This window comes from Zophobas morio, unplaced genomic scaffold (assembly GCF_036711695.1).
Source record: "Zophobas morio isolate AGI-343-1 ecotype UQ-CSIRO unplaced genomic scaffold, CSIRO_AGI_Zmor_V1 ptg000029l, whole genome shotgun sequence".
NCBI lineage: Eukaryota > Metazoa > Arthropoda > Insecta > Coleoptera > Tenebrionidae > Zophobas > Zophobas morio.
In genome coordinates, this window is record NW_026972134.1 from 6,100,348 (window position 1) to 6,122,463 (window position 22,116).

The 22,116-nt window shown below is 33.3% G+C and overlaps 2 protein-coding genes across 8 annotated transcripts in view; both read right to left on the reverse strand.

Annotated features, from left to right (window-relative positions):
• LOC135137628 (uncharacterized) overlaps window positions 1-22,116 on the reverse strand; it is a 430,031-nt gene that overhangs the window by 4,175 nt on the left and 403,740 nt on the right. The window contains exon 1 of one of the 7 annotated variants that reach the window (XM_064067335.1): window positions 979-1,059. The exons of the other annotated variants lie outside the window; for them this stretch is intronic. The gene's annotated coding sequence lies outside the window, so the exon portion shown is untranslated. Of the gene's footprint in view, window positions 1-978; window positions 1,060-22,116 lie in introns of those variants that run through there. 7 annotated transcript variants of the gene reach the window in all.
• On the reverse strand, window positions 8,385-10,706 carry LOC135137450 (protein artichoke-like). The gene is made up of 2 exons (XM_064067111.1): window positions 8,893-10,706; window positions 8,385-8,701 (listed from the first exon to the last, which is right to left on the reverse strand). The coding sequence occupies exon 1, from the start codon at window positions 10,693-10,695 to the stop codon at window positions 9,457-9,459; it is 1,239 nt and encodes a 412-aa protein (XP_063923181.1). The 5' UTR covers window positions 10,696-10,706; the 3' UTR covers window positions 8,385-8,701; window positions 8,893-9,456.

A 22,116-nucleotide genomic window follows, 5' to 3' on the forward strand; every position in this document is an offset into this window, starting at 1 on the left:
CAATTTCCACGTCGCATTCACTTTCATGTCCTTGGAGATGCTTTTTAAGTTCGTGCGCTAATTTACAGTCCCAAGGGTTCCCATACAGAACAAGCGTCTTGTTTTCTAGGGATACATTAGTGAAGTTCAAGTTCTGTAATGCGTTGTAAGCTAAAGAAATCGTCATTTTTTGCGTCCCGGGAGTTTGAAGCCATTCCAAAATTCTGTTACTAGATATTTTATTGTTATTTAAATCTAAATATTTTAAGTTTTTCATATTTCTGAAAACCCCATCTTCGACAACACTAATGGCATTGTGTGATATGTCAAAAATGACGAGTTCGTCCATGTGGCTAACGCTAGGTATTTCGTTAAACTTGTTATGGCTAAGACTCAGCTCTTGCAAGTTCAGGTTTTCGAAAACTTCTTTCTGTAAATACCTCAGGTTATTTTCGTCCAAATTCAAAGTCGCCAAACCCGAAGGAAAGCTGCCTGGTTCGATGTGCGTCAGTTTGTTGTTCCTAATAGTTATGGTTTTTGTAGAATGCGTTGAAGGCAAGGCTGAACGTTCGATGTCTTCCAACAAATTGTTTGACAAATCCATATTTTCGATTTCGTGATAAGTAAAAGCATGTGGTTTAATAGATTCAATTTTATTATTAACTAAGCTGAACTTCTTCAGTTTGAGCAGTGGAAAGTGATAAGGTTCGATGGTTCCCAGTTCATTACCATACAACGTGAGGTATTTCAGAGGACTGTTGTAGTACGTACACTGAAAACCGTAAGTTGCAATGAGCTGATTTATAGCTCTAATGATGATCAGTGTTGTTAGTTTGTTGTATTTCTCTATCCTCAGAGTTCGCATTAGGTCAACCGAAGTGGGTGTGATATCTTTGTGGTCAGATCCGATCATTAATTCGGCGATATTTTCCACTTTGGTGTAGTTGGCAAAATCTTTGAAACTATCACATATAGTCATGTAGGTTTGTGTGCACTCACATCTGATCACGGAGACGTACGTTGCAAACGAGAAAGAAATTACAAGTACTTTTGCTAACATGTTGTTGGGTGCAGTGTTTGATTGGTACTGAAGAATCCATCTCAGTTCCCCACTTTTAAGTGGTAATCTCGGCAGCTCGTACAGGAGAAGCGTTGTGGGATTGTACACACTGATTATATTATCCTCGGAGTCCTAAGGTCAGGGTATTTTGTAATGACCGTGAAACTGAGCAATGATAATCGTGCAGATGTAAATTTAATACGCGCACTTTACGTTAAACCGTACAGAGTTTAATATTTCATTTAATAGGCAATCAGTTATTATTCAAATTTCAAATTTATTTATTCTACAACTAATTTACAACAATGTTCAACACAGCTAAATAACTAGATGTACATAATTAAAATTAATTAATTTCTAAACAAAAATACTTAAAAAATACATATATTCCTCTTTGATTTAATTTATGTATGACACACTGAATAATTCGAGTGGGCGTTGGCAAGACGATTTAATATAAATTCTCCAGCAATAAATACAAAAATTAAAAATTTTTTTAAAAGAAAGATGAGATTAAGTTTCCATGCAACAATGCCGAAATCCATCGAGATTTTATACACCAGAACGTACATGTCTCCAAGGATTTTGACTTTGTTGTATGGATTTTTTTTCCTAGAAAGCTCAGCCTCCACGTGCACTTTGTCAAGAATCTATTTTGCACTGTTTCATTTTTTTTATTAAAATGAACCTAAAGATTCTGAAAGTTATGACTTTGATTTATTAATTTTGAAACTTTCAAATAATTGGTACACAGAGTGTTATAGTTGGCCTTAACAACAATTCATACATCATTAAGTGCGGCCACAGTGGGATGCTTGAAAAATTTTCGAACTCATATGTCCTATTTTTGCATACCTACTGTTTAAATCTAGTAATAAAACAAGGAACTCTGAACAAATATAGTATCAAATTTATGCTTCTTTTCTGTACTTATTTATCTTTTTGCTTCCCGAGCCTAAGTTGCAATAGAGTCTGTGTGTGTCAATTTTTATTAGACAGATAATTTTCTAAACTACCGGATCGATTCTTGTCAAATTTTGTGTACATATTAAGAATTTGCGTAGATGGTAAAATGCTAACCAAAATTTGTCTGACCATCTTCGTCAACATAATCTACGTCCTCTCCAACTTTTATTCTCCATTGTAAATGTTATTTAAATTTTATAAAATAATATAATCTTCTCACACTTGTAGTTTATTAAGCTGTGTCGAGTTTTTATCATAGGCATCCAGATTTTTGTAAGAGAAATCAAAATTATATAACATTTAAAAACTAATGATGCCATCCCAAAATTTTGACAAATCTAAATCTAATCTATCTAAAATAAGCAAATTATGATCAGTATATACTTGTGATTTATCATTTCATTCACATCTTTTAGAAGTACTTACAGGGTGCCTCACAAAAATTAATAGGTCAATTTATATTATTGATTTGAATCAAAAACTGCAAAACCGAATGCTTTGAGAGATTTTAAAATTATCGTAAACAAGGTAAATTTGTAATCAAAATATATCTGTTTATCCCCTCCAAAAAGTTGGTGACGTTATCTCAAAATTTCGCCGAATAAATACTATCGAAAATGTGTAAAATATGATGAGCCTATATTTGTGATTTATCATTGCATTAATATTTTTTAGAATTGCTTAAATAGGGTAAGTTCAATTTTTCCAAAAATTTGGAATACAATACTGTGATTGTGATTATTAGTATTACTGCCCTATCCAAATTGATGTACTTCCTAAATGTTGATGTTGTTATCACAAAATTTTGTAAAAAAAACTCATTTGAAACATACGCGTACCGTTACGCTTCTTTAAAGATATATATCTTTATTTCAACTTATAGAGGTACTCATAAAAAATATAAAATTCGCAAAATCAAATTTTATCAATTTTCGAAAAAGCTGGATGTTCTATTGTAGTTCAAGGGCAAGAGACGTTCTGTCAGAATAACCTTCGACCAATTTTTTAGTAATACTTATTTATAATGGGTGAGTGACTCAAAAAATTAATGAAAGAGACTATCGGAGGGGTCAACCACTGTGCGCAGTATGTGTACGTTTTTTATGCAGTAACTGTGCAGTATACCTAGCTCATGCGCACTGCAATGGTCAAGTCAAGTACCTACTAAAAAATGCTCTCGAAATGCCCTCTGTGTGATCATAAAACCTTAAAAGCAGATTTAAATAAGCATTTACATAATTGCCATGACATTATTGTAGAAGCTGAAGAACTGAATTTCACATCAGATGATGAATATAGCAAGTGGCAAAATAATCTAGAGGCTCCTACAAAGTCAAAATTTGTGAAGGAGTACCAGACATTATCTAAAAATAATAAGACGATCAGCCTAATTTGTCATAGATCAGGAAAATATGTATCTGAAAATATGTACAGGTAAACGACACCTTAAAACACAGCTTTCAAATAAAATCAATCCCTATTGCCCAGCTGCCATTAAAAAAACAACAGATAAAACAAATAACACCATCAAAGTCACATTCACAAAAACTCATGTGGGTCACGAGCAAGATCTAGGACATTTATTTTTAAGTTTAACGGAACGACAATCTATTGCAAAAAGAATTGCTTTGAAGATACCATTATCATCAATTTTAGATGAAATTCGTGATTCCGTGAATAATTCAGAACTGGAAAGACTTCATCTTCTGACTAGGAAAGACTTGTATAACATCGAATCTAGTTATAATCTAAATTCAACTTCAGTTAGACATAAAAATGATGGTGTGAGTGCTGATTCTTGGGCAAGAGAGATGCAAGACAATAAAATCGTATTATTTTAATTATTATGACAGAAGCTCAAAGTGAAATGTTTCTCAAATACTCTTTTGATTGTGTACACTTGGACGGCACCCATGGTCTAAACGGACATGGGTTTGATTTAAACACGCTCCTAATTGTCGATGATCTGAGATAGGGATTCCCCTGATATCAAATGGATCAGACGAAACAATCATGCGCTTATTTTTTTCATGTATAAAAAATAAAGTTGGTAACATCGCTCCAAAAGTATTTATGAGTGATATGTCGGAAGTATTTTACAATGCTTGGAAGGACACCATGAATCTCTCACAGTTAAGGTAAAACCACTTTGATATGCTCAAGAACTCTTTAACATTTTTCTTATGTTTTAGACTTTACTGCAGCTGGCATGTAGATAGGGCGTGCCGAACAAATTTCAATAAAATCAGCTCCAAGGATAAACAAGTAAATGAAAATGAACAACAATAACATTTTTCCAAATTATTAGCAATGAATTTAATTTTTACAGGCTGAAGTTTACAGGAAACCAAGAATCTTAATTCAAGAGAAAGATATGTTTATTACATTTAAAATAATGTTACAACAATTTCTGGAAGATCTTGCAGCTGACTCGCACATTCAGTTTCTAGAATATTTCAAAACTTATTATGCCAATAAAGTAGAGTTCTGGGCTTACAATTACAGAATTGGCGGTGGAATCAACACCAATATGCATCTCGAACGAATGCATCGCACCCTTAAATATATACATATACTTGATTGGAAAGAATGTTAAAAGACTTGATAAAGCTCTCCATGCAATCATGAAATTTGAACGAGATAAGTTGTTCGACATGTTGATTTGTGGGAAGATAAAAGAACTTCGAAAACGTCACAAAGTTTCCAAAAATATGGATTTATCATCAATTATGCAGTGTGGAACATATTGGCAAATACCTTCATCTTCCAAAGGATTTGAATTCTACACAATTGAGGAAAATATTGTTACGAAATAAACCCATACGCCGCCCCGGTACTACGCTTATGGGTCTTCTAGTATGTACGTGTTTCTTCTCGTATGTAGTATGACTCATCGGCCGCTCGGATGCAAGCGGATCTCGTGACGGGCCCAGAAAAAGTCTCGAAGCGGCGCTCGAAAAGCGTAGAAGCGGAAGTCGCGAATACCCAATTCGAGAAAGAGGTCGATCGCCGAAATATGGATCTAAATACAGGCCACTATCAGGAATGATTATCCAGTCAAGAAGTCGAGTGAGCGAATGCATTTAAGTTGCGAAGTTATTTTGTACGTAATCGTGTAATAGTTAGTAGTGTAATTCGAGTTATTAAGAAATAAATTGTCGAGTTTTACTCACGCCAATTTTAATCACCCGTACATCGTAACAATATCAATGGATGTACCTGTCCAATTATTTGTTCAGAATGTTCTAGCTGTATCCATCACTACAAATGTAGTTGTCTTGACTAGTCAATCAAATGGAACATGTGCAAACACATTCATCTTTTGGTTCAGCTTTTAAATGCAAATAGGGCTAATAACAGAGAAATGCCCTCACAGTCAAAAGGTAAAAAAATCTATTCTATTTGTATAATACATACTTATTAAAATTTTTAAAAACGTCATATAGCATATTTAAATTTTCCGATTATTATTAATTTTTTGTTACACAGGTTCCTTTTAAAGCGTTTGTACTTCCTTTTGAATAATAGATTAATTTTTCATTAACAATTGAAATTAATTGTCCTAAAGAAATCAAATTTTGGATTTTTGCTGAAACTTTGAAGGATATTAACACCATCAAAGAAACAATTACTCCAATACCGTCAATATTAGCAGCACAGAAATCAATTACCACGCCCTCGGTTTTAGCAAACGTGCCCTCTAGTAAAAATTAACTCCCGAGAGAAGATTGTTTTCCACTCGGAAACAGAAAAACAAGAAAGACCGAATTTCGAAATAATAGACGAAAATGTTGCACTTCAGTTAGTATTTACTAAAAATTATTGATTATTATGACATGTCATAGTAGTGTAATATTTATTTTATTTGTTTTTCGATTCTGTATTTATCTCCTCCATTTCTTTCTTTTAAACTGAAAAAATAATTAATTATTATGTAATCAAAGTCTGATAATTATTTTTTCCATTTTGTTTCTTCCTACCCACTAGTGTTGAGAGAAGATTTTAATTAATCCTGATAACTGTCTGAATTAATATCAGGTTTACTATCCGGGGGTATTTACATTAATAGCTTGTCGGGTATTTATTTTAAATTTGGCGCCATACGGTTTGCAATTTTCTAACCAACAAAGTTTGGATGTCATTTAAGATTTAAGCTGGATAATAATTTAACGAAACCAAAAATGATTGTAAATGAAAATCATGACAGTTCCAACGAGGACGAAGCTGAGGAATTTGCAAAGTTTATTATACAATATATGTCAAATTCCGAGTTCCCTCTACAGGGACTCTAGAAAATTCAGCTCTTGAGCAGGAATAAAGAGAGCTGCTTTGTGTTATTGTTTTTTTTTAAAGAATTTATTTTTAATTTTATCTTCTGAGAAATTAAGAGATTTCAAGACAGATGAAGAGTATTAAGAATTAAGAATTCTGTTTTTTTGCTCAGTGACGGTAGTTTATATACTTATTTTTTTAAGTAACTATGTTGATTTTTATTATAGAACTTCAATAAATATTTATTTTTCTTATTCAAATAACAGATATTACTCATTACCTACCCTACCACCTAAATATTACAAATAGAACGATAAACAGTCAGTGTGTAGGTATATAAATAAATATTTGGGTAATAATCCAGGATAAGAGGCCATGATAAATATCCGAAGGTTGTAATCCGGGATAACAAACAATTATAAGATTCAGAAGGATTTAATCCAGTCGAGACGGCTATTTATATAAATAACCGGCTAGTTAACAACATTACTACCCACTGCATGAGTATTTTTTATCTGATTTCTATTAAATGGATGTTGTCATATATTTTTTTTTAATTTGGCGCTCAAAAAAATAACAACTCGGCCTATTTCGGCTGCCTTACCTTCGGGATGGCTTAGTGATAACTGAGAGCCTAGACGCTAGTCTAAATTAGTCAATCGAGTTAAATTCAAGCACACACCCAATTTTGGTACTTTTAGACGGTTGAAGGGTTGATGCTTCGAGCCGCATAAGCATCATTACAGTATATTTGAAAACTGGAGGATTTACGTCCGGCGTTTTCTTTCTTTAATAACAAGCAGATTTCTTATCAGGATTGTCGGTTTCACGGATTTCTCTTCACATGAATGTACAGTGATAATTACGTGGTTTAGCAGTTCGGTGACACAACTTAAATGGCATCACTATGAACAATTTACGTTTCATAAAAATAACTGATTCTTTTATACACTTTCCACGGTAATGTAACTTTGTCTCTGCATGAAATTTTCCACGCATTATTGAGGCACTTTAAAACGTCTTCTTAGCATCACATCCAATAGCTATTCTTTTTATATTTATTTACAAGAACTTTCCTCTTCAGAAAATGTTTAAATTAAATTTTGCATTTTTTTTTATGATAACCTTTATTAAAGTACAGGTAAAGAAGTATGCGATGCGATGTTTCAGGTGAGTTTTCTCTATACAAAATTTACTGATGACTTTATCAACATTCGGACAAGAACACAAATATCAATTTGAATAGATGGAGTGCACTACTAATAATGACAGTACTGTAAATTAAAGTTTTCCGGAAGATGAGGTGAGTCGTTTTTGATTTGATAAATAAAATAAATTGTCTATGTCGAAATTTGTACATGTAGTATCAAAAACGAAAATACTGCCTACTACTACGTAAGCGCGGCGTGGAATAATAAGAATTATCTTGTATCAACGAATTTCAAATGTGTAGGTCTCGGTGTAGGTATACATCTAATTTAGTCGCTAGGTCATTTATTTTCGTGAATACTAAACTATTATGTACCCACTCTACAAAAATTGTTACCTGGACGGGTTTGGTTATTCCTACTATTGCACTTACGCAGTGTATGCAAAGAAATGTGACATATTTTCATGAAAGGCTATCAATATTATTATTAACCTCTGAGAACCTACGTATGTTCCAAGCAATGTTTGCTGTGGGTAATTAAAAAATCTGTATAATTTTTGTGATATGATTTTCCACCAAGTGGTTAATTAGCTAATACTGAAAATAGGTTGCATTCTAAGATAAGTGCTGTTGGGATTTTATGCAGGGTTAATAAGCTAAGTGTGCTAGCGTTATTCCTCAGACTTATGAAAACACATTGACCTATGTGTTTATCGGGTAATACCGACAAGTAAATGACGTAAAAGTTAACAGATTACATTCTATGTAAAAAGTGATGTTCAAAGCAAATTAAATATGCAGTATTGAAATCAATGCCACATTTTGATACTTGAAACGTCTTTGCAAAAAGTTCTCCTATTATCCTGAAACAATTTTTTATATTACTGACTCTAACCGGTTTAGATATTATAAGCTTTTGAAGAAAAAATCAAGTACTAATTTATTGCTGCTGCAATATTTATTAAAAAAGACAATCCATTATTAAATACTTATTTTCACAATCAGAGAAAGGTCAAGTGGTACAACAAATGATATTTTTTAAAGGATAAAACGTACTGTGACATGTCTTATTCTTCAGAGTGTTAGTGTGATATCTATCAACGTTTCTTTCCTACATGTCACTACAATAATTATTATAAACTTCCTGGGAGTAATTAATGTTGAAGGGACTATCTTCGCTAGCTAGAAACTACATACTTATCACACTAACTTTCGTTTTCAATTATTTTCTGTTCTAGATTATTCCATATACTACAATTTCAAGGAATCGAATCCTGTAAAAAAGAAGAGTTTTTTTTTGAAGATTTAAGTTTGCTAAATGTAGATACTTGAGTCGATTCAAGACTTACGAAATATGCAACGACAGTTGTTTGTAAGGAACGTAAAAGCAGTTTAAAATATAAATGCAAACAATCTTGTTGTTACTTAAATCAACTGCTCAAATCGTCCATTTCTTTGATCGTACCTTTAGTAGTTCAAATTGTTTTCATTCAAACTCCAGATTGGACGGAAATTTTTTAGAAGGAATGTACGAAGTCTGTTGTTTCTAATGTAAAAGGTTTTGATGATAGATCAAGATTCTCCATGCTTTGCTGCATGAAAGCTTCTTTTCCAGTCGATGCCATTTGATTATTAACCAAACCTTTCTATGCGAATAGACCCAGGTATTTGAGAGATGTGGTAACGTGAAGACACTCAATGAAACTTCATTTACAAACGACGCATTGACCGCATGATGATTACGGACGACAGTTGATACTTGAGTAATTTTAGTGTTTCCATAGAATTAGCCGGTACCATTTGTGTAGTTCCTGTCTCTGACTCTATAATCACCGCGCTTAAATTTTTGGTCACGTTGTAATTTTCGAAGTCTTCGAAAGTGTCACATATTGTTAGGAAAGACGGTTTACACGCACATAAAACTGTTTTAAAGTTAAAAAATAGCAAAAGAATGACAAACAAGATGTTGTAGGATCCCGGGTTTAGTTTATCATTATCAATTACGATAAGAGATAAATTGTCGGGAATTTTAAACAACGCATCCTTTATGAATCGGATATAACCACTCATATTTTTTTGGTGCTAGCACACAACCTGCCGTCCTCTCGCTCTTCCTGAAAGTATCGTGAAATCTGTCAACATCACCTTCGTCTAAACGGGAAAGTGGATAAAGTGCAGCTCGAAAATTAATACAGTACGGCATGTTTCCATTGGACAAAAATTTAGAATCACATTCACTTTCATGTCCTGCTAGCTTCATTTTTAATTGTGGCCATGTATTGCAATCCCATGGGTTTCCGTACAACGCTAGCGCTTGATTTTGTAGAGATACGTTGTCAAGGATTAGATCTCTTAAACGATTCAGAGCCAGCGACACTGTTAAAGACGGTTGTTTACCAGGCGTATTGATCCACTCCAAAACTGACGCACTACTAATCCTGTTATTGCTGAAATCTACCAACTTTAAGTCATCCATATTCTTGAAGGTATCTTCTTTAAGGGTACTGATCGCATTGTACGAAATATCGAAAACAACCAACTTCTTCAAGTGGCTTATCTTTGGAATGACGTTGAAGTTGTTGTGACTTAAAGTCAATTCTTTGAGGCTTAATAGATTTTCTAGAACCTCATTCTCAATGTATCTGAGTTTGTTGTGGTCTAAATTCAAGGACTGGAGGCTTGGCGAAAGACTTCCATGCTCAATATGGGTTAAGTTGTTGTTCCGAATAGAAAGGATAATTAAACTGTCTTGCAAAGGCAAAGATTCACTTTCCACGACTTCTAAGAAATTGTGAGATAAATCCAAATTTTCGATTTCATGGTTCTTCAAAGCGCCTGATTTAACTTGCTCAATATTATTTCCAGCTAAACTCAATTTTTTGAGACGAAGTAGAGGAAAATGGTGTGGTTCGATAGTTTTGAAGATATTTCCGTGAAGTATGAAGAACTGCAAGGGACTGCCTGTATATCTACATTGGTAACCGTACCTTCGTACTTCTAGTTTGTTGATAGCGTGAACTATCATCAGTGTTGACAGTTTGTGATAGCTGCTTAGTTTCAATTGTTCCATGAAATCTACTGACGTCATTGTACCAGTACCGTATTCTGAGCCTATCATCACTTCACTTAATGTGTCGGAGTCGTCGTGGTTTTTAAAGTCTTCAAAAGTGTCACATATCGTTATGAACGACTGGCTACACTTGCAGTTAACGCCAATAGAAATAAAAACTGTTGTTATCAAAATTAATATGTAGTTAGAAAAAGGCATGTTGTGACTAATGAAATAATACTTGGTACTGAATCAAACTGTTACGTACTTGCAAAAATAAACTCCAATCATTGATAACCTCTGCTTTTTGATAACGATACTGTTTTTGGGTTATATGGCGAAGTAAATAGTATAAAAAAAATTGAAACTTAAAATCAATAATAAATATTATATATTTTTTTATAAAACCAGATATCTCATCCTGTCTAAAATACGAACTCTGAAGGTTATCAATATAAAGTTCAAATAGGTCAGGTTTAACAGCTCCTTCAGTGTGATCCATATATTTATATCACGCTGAGTTTAATACATATGCTTGATCTCACTACCTTATGGACTTAAATAGTAAAATTTTTTAAGGTAAAATAGGTACGCAAGGGTAATTAATTTCATTTCAAATGAAATAAAAATAAAATTTTTGAATTGAAGTGTTAACACAAGGTGATGAAAATATCTCTCAATAATAAAAATACGAAAAGCGAACAGTTCGTCTACGCTTGACAGATGTAAAGATGTGTATTGGAGTTGACCCGCAGCTTTCAAATGCTATCACTCTGTTTTGGATTAGTGGAGACCTCTCGACTAAAGCAGATGTAGTTTTGGAATTTGAAAGAATCAGTGATTAGATTAAGATGGACTATATATTTCCTAATTTTTAGAAGTTCTCTGTTTTTTAAAGAAACATGATTTCAACGGGCAAAAGGAAAAAAGAACATTCAAGTAAATTAGCAAAACAAGCAATTGAAATAGTTATAAGACACTAAAAATACTGATGTTTCAGATTCTTGAGTTATAAAACGGTAACGGGCATAAAAAAAAGTTTCATGATATGTTTTAAGAATTGGTTTGGAAGTACTTCGTGATTAAAACCAATTCTACAACTTTCAGTTCTTTGTAAATATTGTTATGATGAACAGTAATTTAAAAATCGGCGTGGGTAAAACTCAACAATTTCTTTCTTAGTAACTCAAATTTACATGCCTAATTACATAGCGATTATCTACAGACTAACTCCGACTCGACTGGAATGGATTTGACTAGATTCTACTTCTCCCATTGTCTGGACTGCTCCATTTAAACACCACGCAGTCCGCCGTCACCGCTTCTAGGCTTTTTCTGGAGCACCCATCGCGACTTCCAGGCTTTTTTTTAGCGAACGCCGTCCGGCCGCCGTCACCGACGATGAGTTACTCATCATCGCCGCACATACTAGAAAACCCATAGGCGTCGTATGGGTTTATTTCGTAACAATATATGTCAGTATTTTATTAATACCTTCAAATTCATCGTTGCATATGCAGGAATAGAGACGGTTAAGTAATGTTTAAGTCATCAACGTTGGTAAAATTGTTAATATCAAATGAAAAATGCAGCCGTAAGTCACATTTTCAAAACCAATTTCTAACAAGCTAATAAAACTGTATTTATCCAGCTATTTAGACAGAAAATTGATAAATTTTGTCTTTTGTTAAACAAAAACAACAGCTCGAAGGAATCCAGTGTGGAATTTCACCATCAGAAATCTTTTTATCACATTCACTGGCATGTCCGCGTAACTTGTACTTTAAATCGAACCATTTATCACAATCCGGCGGATTTTCATGCAAAACAAGGGTTTGATTTTGTAGAACCACTGTATCAACATCTCTCTTGTTATTAAAGACAACAAAAATAGTTGTTCACGCTATTGATAGCATTATAATAAATGTCAAAATATCTTAGATACCTCGTGTGTTTTATTTTTGGCAAGTCGCTAAGATTGTTATAGCTCAGTGTAGACTCTTGAAAATTAGTCAAGGACTGAAGTACCTCATCCTGTATATGTACTTGTCTTAACTTAACTTGTTTCTGTTCAAACTTTTAGGCTCGATGAGTGTCAACTTGTTTTTCTTCAGCGTTATCACTTTTATCGATCACTTCTAACAAATTCTCAAAGAAGTCAAAATGTTTGATGGTGCGATTGGCAAAGGCAAACTTCTGTGACGAATTAATCTGACTGTTCACAAGGGTTAACCTATTCAGAGAATCTCCGACTGGCAAGTGAAACGGCCCAGCACTTTTGAAGAGATTTCCATAAAAAATGAAATGGTCTAGAAACACATGTCTTATCTATATTCGTAAAACTCTTGAGTTATTTCAAGCTGCTTGATGGTGCAAACGATCATCAACGTTCTGAGTATATAGAACTTATTCGGTTGCACTGTTTTCATAAAATGGACTATGGTCATGTTCGTGTGTCTATTTTCGGTGTCACTTAATTAAATTCTACTTGAAGAGAGACAACATTATTGTTAAAAGATAAAGCTGCTACTGAATCATGAACTATATAATATTGCGGCTTTAAAGCGATAACTATGTGTTGCCACAAGCGAACCAGTGGCACTGTGTATTCGCTTTGTGGAGAAAAACTTTAACTGTTCACCTTGACATTAAGAACTGAAAGGGTGTAATCCATTAATCATGTATGGCTGCGGATGTGGGAAATTCGGAAATGATGATAAGCGGCGACCATCGGATCGCTTACGTCATCGGACACAAGAAAGAATTGTATTTGTAGTTAACGGAACATTTGCTTAAATACTTTTGCCCCCCAGTGGATTAACTTGGCTACTTCCGGTATGATTTTAGGATGTTTACTTACGTCATGAGAACACCGTATGATTTTGACGCATAGGTCAAATCAACTCAGGTCCAGTCAGGTCACGACACCGCAAGGCAGACATACATCATACATACCAATTATTCCCAGAAAAATTGCTAGTTAAATGGACGCAGGAAAAGGCACAGAGATAAAGACGTTTTGCATGAAAGAAATACAGGCTGCTGAAGTTACATTAAAACATGGGAAAGCCCCGAGCAACATATTGGAGAACATATTTATTATTTTAAAAAGAGGTGAATTCCTGGAAGAGTTAAAGAAAAAACTTGTCTTAATTGAGAGAAAAAAAAAAAAAAAAGAAAAATCAGGAAGATTCTATAACGTAAGCTGTTGTGGAAGATAATCAAAACGTCTATGAACCCAATAAAAATGCTCCAGTTAAGTCCAATATTACTAATGCTACCAGTAAAACGAGGGTAATGAAGACCTTGATAATTGGTACTTCTCAAGTCACCAATGAAAATGGAGATGCTCTTAAAGATCGTAGTAATGAGTTTGTTGCTGTCACTAGGCGACGAAAAAGGGACATTCATGTCACAAGAGTAAATCCTGGGGTTAATATTAGTAGGATTGAAGATTATATTAGGAATAAATTACAGTGTGTTTGTAGCGCAAATGACAATATGGACAATATTCAATTCTTTGAACTCAAACAATTTAAATTCTAAGTTTCCGGATAAATACAGTTCCTTTAAATTATCAATCGATTTCTCATTAATTGAAAAAGTTTTGGATCCATCTTTTTGGCCAATCGGTATTGCTGTTCGTAAATATTTTAGTCCTCGTAGTGTACGAAGACAATCAAATTTTCAAATAGGTCCAGATCATCAAACTCAGAGTTAACTATTTATTATCAGAATGTTAGAGGGTTGAGAACTAAAATCAGTGATTTATATTCTAGTGTATTGTGCGAAAACTATCCGATAATTTCATTAACAGAAACTTGGCTTATTAATGAATAATGACACATTTTTTAATAGGGAAATTATAGATGATAGACATGTTGTTTACAGAAAGGATAGATCCTTTTTAGAGACGAATAAAGAACGTGGTGGTGGTTTAATGATAGCTGTTATGAAGAATATTCCTTCTACTTTACTGCAAATTGATACTCTTCAAAGAGAAGAAGTTTGGATACTAATCTCGTTTAATGGCATTCAAATTATAATTGGAACTGTGTATTTGCCTCCTAATTCACCCTTAGCTATGTATTCTAACCATATATCTTTGGTTGATTCTTTAATTGCTGATTATCCTAAAACTACAGTATGTATTGTTGGTGATTACAATTTGCCTGGATTGAGCTGGAAAAGTGATACTAATTGTAATTATTTAATACCCGTTAACGTTGTTTCAATGATTGAAGAATTAATTTGTGACAATTTCGTTGTGAGTGGTCTTTTTCAATAGAACTCTATATTGAATTGAAATGATGTAATTTTGGATTTAAGCTTTAGTAATACTACACTTATCACTGAAGAATGTTTATCCTTATTACCGAAAGATATAAATCATCCTGCCTTTATTATTAAAATTAGTGACATATTCTTGCCTTTACTAGATCGTACTATATACACATCTTATTTGGATTTTAAGAACGCGTCATTTGATGTAATTAATACCTACCTGGAGCAAATTGATTGGTTTACCATGGAAAATTTTTCTCATCTTGATGATTATATGTATTATTTTTATTCTCACATAAATTCTCTTATAACTCGTTTTGTTCCTATTGTCATTAAAAAAACTCAGAACAATTTTCCTTATTGGGTTGATAACCATACAAGATCTCTTACTGTGAAAAAAAAGAAGCTCATAGGAATTTTAAGGTAACTGGATTATATTCAGATTACGTAAAGTTTTGTGATCTTAGACGTACATGTAAGTTGGCTATGAACTTGTGTAGGAAAAATCATATTCAAAGTGTTGAGCAGAATATTATTGTTAATAGTAATGGTTTTTGGTCATTTGTCAAGAAATCAAAATCTAATACAGTGGGGTTCCCCTCTTCTATGTTCTTAGGTGATATCCTAGCTGATTCTTCTAAATCCATTTCAGATTTGTTTGCTACTTATTTTCAAACTGTATATACGGTAGCTGATACTGATGTTAATATGAGTTCATCAAATTGGAAAGACAATCTTGTTGATATTAATTCATTTGAAATGTCCACCGACCTTGTTTTGTCTAAATTACTTTCCTTAGATTCTTCTGTTAAAATAAGTCCAGATGGTATTCCATCACTATTTTTAAAACAATGTGCTCACAATTTATGTTTTCCCCTACAAATTTTATATAAAAGATCTTTACAATTATCCGAAGTTCCTACAATATGGAAAATTTCTTATGTTACACCTATTTATAAGAAAGGTCATCGTAGTGATATTTCAAACTATAGACCTATTAGTATTGCTTCACCTATAGCCAAAATATTTGATTCAATTACATGTGACATTTTGTCTTTCCATGTAAAAAATATCATCCTAGATGAACAGCATGGTTTCTTTAAAGGGCGTTCGACAACTTCTAATTTAATGATATTTACTAATTATATAGTTAATAATATGGAAAATGGTTACGATACTGATTGTGTTTACACTGATTTGGCAAAAGCTTTTGATAGGGTGAATATTCGTATTCTACTATTAAAATTGGCTAAGATTGGAATTGGTGATCCTTTACTATCAAGGATAGATTCATATCTAAGTAATTGAAGGCAATTTGTAATTATAAATGGGTTTAAATCAAAATGTATAATTCCATCTTCCGGTGTTCCGCAAGGTTCCCATTTAGGGCCCTTGCTTTTCTCTCTATTTATAAATGATATCAAAGATGTTATAAAATCTAGTCAGTTTTTACTATTTGCAGATGATTTAAAAATCTTTAAAAAAAAAACTTGCCCCTCTGATTGTCATATGATACAATCTGATTTGAACTTTTTAGAATTTTGGTGTAAGAAAAATGGACTAGAATTTAACATACCTAAGTGTAAGGTTTTAAGATTTAGTCGCAAATTATGTTCTGAACATTATAATTATACATTGTCTTCTATTGTTCTTGAAAATGTGACCAGTTTTTGTGATTTAGCAATTACTATTGAAAGTAAACTCTCTTTTACTTTTCACATAAATAATATTGTTTCTAAAGCAAATAAAATGTTAGGATTAGTAAAAAGAACCTGTAGTGAGTTCTCAAATCTTAGATCTTTTATTGTTTTGTTTTCATCTTTTGTAAGGTCGATCCTCGAATACGGTGTTACTATATGGTCTCCTTATTATAAGCTGCACAGTCAAAGAATTGAAAAAATTAAAAAAAAATCGTCAAATTTCTGTGCTATAAGTTCAATATATTTTTCAATAACTACAATTATACTATGATAATAAGTTATTTTGGGCTTACGTTACTTTCTAAGAGAAGAATAATGTTTGATATGTGTTTTGTTTATAAAGTATTGTCTGGTATTGTTACTTGTTCAAATATTTTAATTTTATTCATGATACATGTTCCATCTCGTCAAGTAAGAAATTATCACTTACTTTCAATTCCATATCATCGTACTTTGTACGCGTTTCAATCGCCTGTTAGTCGTCTTGCTAGACTGACACTTGTCTATAATGAAATTGAGTTTGTGGAAATTTCTTACACCAGGTTTAAATCATCGATCCACAGGAAGATTTTAATTTAGTGTTGTAACTTTTGTATGTTTTTATTATTGTAATTGTTTTTTTTGACCGTTAATAAACATCATCATCATAAGATTAAATGAGAGTTGTATACACTATTTTTTTACGACCAATTACAATAATCAAAGACCTTTATTTCAAAAAATATTATTTATAAGTTACAACTAGAAATACCAAAGAAAATATCAACACATTTGAAGTTTAACAGCACCAAAAATGTTCTTTTTGGTAAGTAATGAGTAATGACGTTGAAGGCACGATGTTGATTGCGTTGGTAGTTTCGTTGTACTCAATTGAGTTCAAAATTTTATTTGCTATGTTCACTTTATTTTGAATTGATTCATCAATGTATGTTTCACCGATTGCTGCGGATTTCCATCCGCCGTGACGTTTTAATTAAGTTATATCACCAGCGTCATTTAGAATTGTCGCAGAATTGCGATGAAAGCAGTGTCCAGTATATAAATTGGGATTTGCAAGATTTGAGAAAGTGGCAATTGCTTGTCCATGTTTCCAAATTTATTAATTCCTATGTTTTGTATTTGCCATCGACATATGTAGTTGACCAAAAAAAGAGGGGTCACACAATTTCTGGGCGAAGACTTATGTACCTACCTCTTACATATCTCGTAATACTTTCCTGTAACGGAAAACTTCCGTGCTGTTTTGCTTTTGGTATCTTTAATTGTGATTAGAAGGGTTGATCCAAAATCGTTTACATTCCACTTTGTGCAGTTCATTTCTTCTGCAAGCTCCCATAATATCGAAGATACATGTGACGGTGAAAATTTATTGTGTGGGGTTTCTCCAATAAATTGTTTTATCTCACTTGTTAACGTTTTAGCTTTTTCACACACTCGTCACATCTTCTTTTTAATAAGGGGTGTAATTTGGGATATGCCGTCAAGTCCACTTATGTTTAATTGAAAACGTACATTTTAAAATTGAATTGAAAATGAGTCCATAAGCTTGTTGATTTCAATTTTTTGGATAATTACTCTAAGTATACAATTAAAACATTTTCTGAAAAGCTGCCAGCTTTGTTTCCCTTTCTGCAATCCATAAATTGGGAAATAAAACTTTTCGTACGTTCTCCACGATTTTGACGGCAATAAGTCGTTTGTCGTCCTGTCGGCGTTCGTGGTATTGTAATTGCAGGTGGTGTTAAATTTTCGCTGACTTTACTTATTGTAATAGAACAAATTAGGAGAAATGTTGCGAAAATGTTATCTAAACTGTCACACTGACAAATTTTTTGTTTTTCGAATGTCCATGGCATGAAAAACGTAAGCAGTATTGTTGCTACAAGACGAACAATAGGGAATTAAAATTTAGAGTTTTAGCAGAGAATGCTATCAAGAGACAACGCTCGGTCAAATATTTGGCGGTTTACCTCGACAAGGATATGCCAATGAGTCCAATTACCGAACAACTAACATCTTCATACAAAATCATTCCAATTGGTCCATTACGAGGGCGATTGTGAAGAAGTAAGGATCTCAATTTTACAGAACTTCTCGCGCCCTTCCAGCTTTTTGAAAAACAATTATAAAATTTCATTTTACGATTTTCGTTTTGTGATAACCTCTGTAAAGTAAAATAACACCTCCGCAGCCTTTGCGTGAAATTCTTGAAATTTGCGCTCCCAAGTACGGACAAAGTAGAATGTATTAAGGCACTTAACTAACGGAATAAAACGTCTTTTAGCACTAGGTAGTAGCAATCTGAAGCGCAAGTGTTTATCTATGTTTATACATCGAAAAAATGTCACGTAGAAATTAGTTTGATTTGAATGAATTTGTCTTCTCAAAACAAAGGACTAAAATTATTAATTAAATCACAATCGAACATAATGTTCTGAATATTATAAACGGGGTGACTCGTTGTTAATGTGACCTATAAAAAATTTGTGATGATGTTATCAACATGGATGATACTAGTCATAACAGAAAAGGAAACTAGTCACAGTGCATCACCAGTGCAAAAAAAGGTAAGTTCGGCATTGAATTCACGACCACAGGTCGGCGTTCCCGTAGAAATCTCCTGTACTACGAAGGCTTGTATCCTGTGTTGGTAATACAACGTTGTTATACCTTGCAAGTGTGTTTTGTACTATAGAATTTAAAATGAAACACCTTGCACATTATTAACATACTTTTAGTCCTTCCCTGATATTAACATTTGACGAAGAAAATCCTCTAGAGAGGTAAAATTTCATAAATATTTTTTTCTACCGCCCACGTTTTTTGGTTTTCTAATAGAGCTATTAACGCACGCAAATGACGTCACAGCAGTTCGTTAATAGCGGAAAGGCGTTCTTTAATAGATCTAGTGCAATTTGGATCGGTAAGATTGGTAGCAATGACGAGAAATGTCAGGTGAATGTCAGTGGCCAATCTAAACTTAAAATTTCCCACGTTTCCGGACGCGTAACTTCTTCGCAAGACATTTTAACCAATTTTAAATTACGAAAACTCGAATTGATTCGAATTACAATTGTTGTTGTGAGAATTGGAACCTCAAATATTTCGTGGTTAGTGTCAGACCAACCCATCACCAACCACGACAAAAGTCCCCAGATTAAAAAAAATGTAAATTTTAATTAAATTTTGGGAAAAAACGTGTGCGGTAGAAAAAATAGTATAAATAACTCGTTCATAAGGCCATTGAGGCACTCATGCCAAACAATAACGTTCAAAATGTCCAACGTAGTTCAGGTAAATCAGTTAAAGAGAGACAATGTTATTGACTATACTTTACAAATTATCCACTTTTTAGTCTTTGTCGATTAAAGCAAAATTAAAATAGCGCATTTTTTTGCAAATAAGAACTAACACTTTATTTCTTCGGATAAGATTTAATTAGAGAGGAGCGGTTCAATATTGTGATATTAGATGTACTTTTTTATTTATTTTCAAAATTTCAGACCATTCGATTTTGCAGTTTCTGAGTTAAAGTGTAAAATGTTGTTACACAATTGTGATCTTTTTAATTTTTTTAAGTCTACAGTAACAAATCAAAGCGGAGTCATAAAGCAAAGTATATGTAGGAGTGTTATTTAAGAAGAAAAAAAAAAAATTAAACAGCATTTACTGTAAAAATTTTAAACAGGGTTTATTAGGCAAAATTTTGAGGTGGCGTCAAACTGTTCTTGGGTATGAGCAAATCAATTTTGGTTAGCGTTTTAACATCTCCACGATATTCGTAAATTACATATAAAATTTTACGACAATAAGTCCAGTAGATTATCTATCTAACAAAAATGAACACAGACGACAGACACACAAAATTGGGAAATTTATTATGCTCGTAGAGTAAAAATATATATGAATATTTATTTAGTTGGCAAATTAGTACAATGAGTTGTTAGAAATAAATAAGTAACAAAAATTAGTACACAACTATAAAACGGTTATTCAGGCCACACAGCCGACATTGATATGATGTAACCACTCATGTCTATTTGGTGCTAGAATACATCCAGCTTTCTTCTCACTTTCTTTCACAGTTTTATGGAACGTATCAATTTCTTGATCCCACAAACCATCAAAAGGATAAGATCCACTAAGATAATTAATACAATAAGGCACACTCCCACTAGACAAAAATTCCACGTCACATTTGCTTTCATGTCCAGATAATGCCGTCTTCACCTTGGGCCATCTGTTGCAGTCCCATGGATTGCCGTACAAGACAAACGTCTGATTTTGCAAAGATGCCTTGCCAACATTGTCAAGATTAACGTTTCGCAAACGGTTTAAAGCCAGAGAAACCGTCAAAGTTGGTTGCTTGTTAGGAATAGAAATCCATTCCAAAACCAGATCGCTAGTAATCTGGTTATTGCTCAAATCCACAAACCGAAGTTTGTCCATTTTTTCAAAAATTCCTTTCTTGAAAGTCGTAATCTTGTTATGCGAAATGTCGAAGATTACGAGTTGAGTCAAGTGGTCAATTTTCGGAAAAACGTTGAAATTGTTGTGACTCAATGTGAGTTCTTTGAGATTGACCAAATCTTCAAGGACTTCATCTTGTATGTATCTCAGCTTGTTGTTGTCTAAATTGAGAGTTTCCAGACTTGGTGAAAAGCTTCCTGGGTCGATGTGTGACAACCTGTTGTTTCGAATGGTTATGACTTTCGATGCGTTTTTTAGAGGCAACGACTCACTTTCTATCGCTTCTAATAAATTATCGCTCAAATCCAAATTTTCTATTTCGTGGCTCCGGAAAGCCCAAGGTTTCACAAATTCGATCTGATTGTTAACTAAACTCATCCTTTTGAGAGGAACAACCGGAAAGTGGTTAGAGTCAATAGTCTGCAAAATGTTGCCGTAAAGTATAAAATATTGCAAAGGGCTGTTTGAGTAAAAACAGAGGTAAGCGTACTGCGTGTTTTCTAATTTGTTGAGGGCTCGAATAATTTTCAAAGTTGTTAGTTTGTGGCAGCGGTCCAAAAACAACGTTTTCATTAAATCAACGGATGTCATGTTCGTACCTTTTTCCGATCCTATCATGAGTTCACTGATCGAATCGACGTCTTTATAATTTTTGAAGTCCTCGAACGTGTCACATACTGTTAGATAAGAGTGTCTGCAATCACTTATAACTGTTTTGAGACAATAAAATACAATGAAGAGAACTACCGTCGCAGAGGTTACACAAGACAACATTTTCGCGATACGTCTGGGATAGTACTGAGCTCACACAATCAGAATAACTGGTTTTGCTGCTGCAATAATGTGGAAATCCAATGACGGCAATTACTTGTTCTCAGCATCCATGACCTTTCCTGTAGTACGTCGAAAAAATTTAAACAAATGTGTTGTTATTGAGGAAATTTAAGTTGAATGGACACTCACACACAAAAAAACTAGATTTAGGCGTTCAATTTATTAGATAAGAACGAATTCTTTCACGACCGCAGTTCACAGCAGATCAACTTTTTCCGGATTTGGATCATGTCAAGTTTGGAAAATGTGTAAGGGGAATTTAGGAAGAAGAAGAACGAACAGAACAGTTCGTGAAAAAAGAACGATATTGGAAATTACTGCCTTCTCAGAAGATTAAATTCATTATTTTATT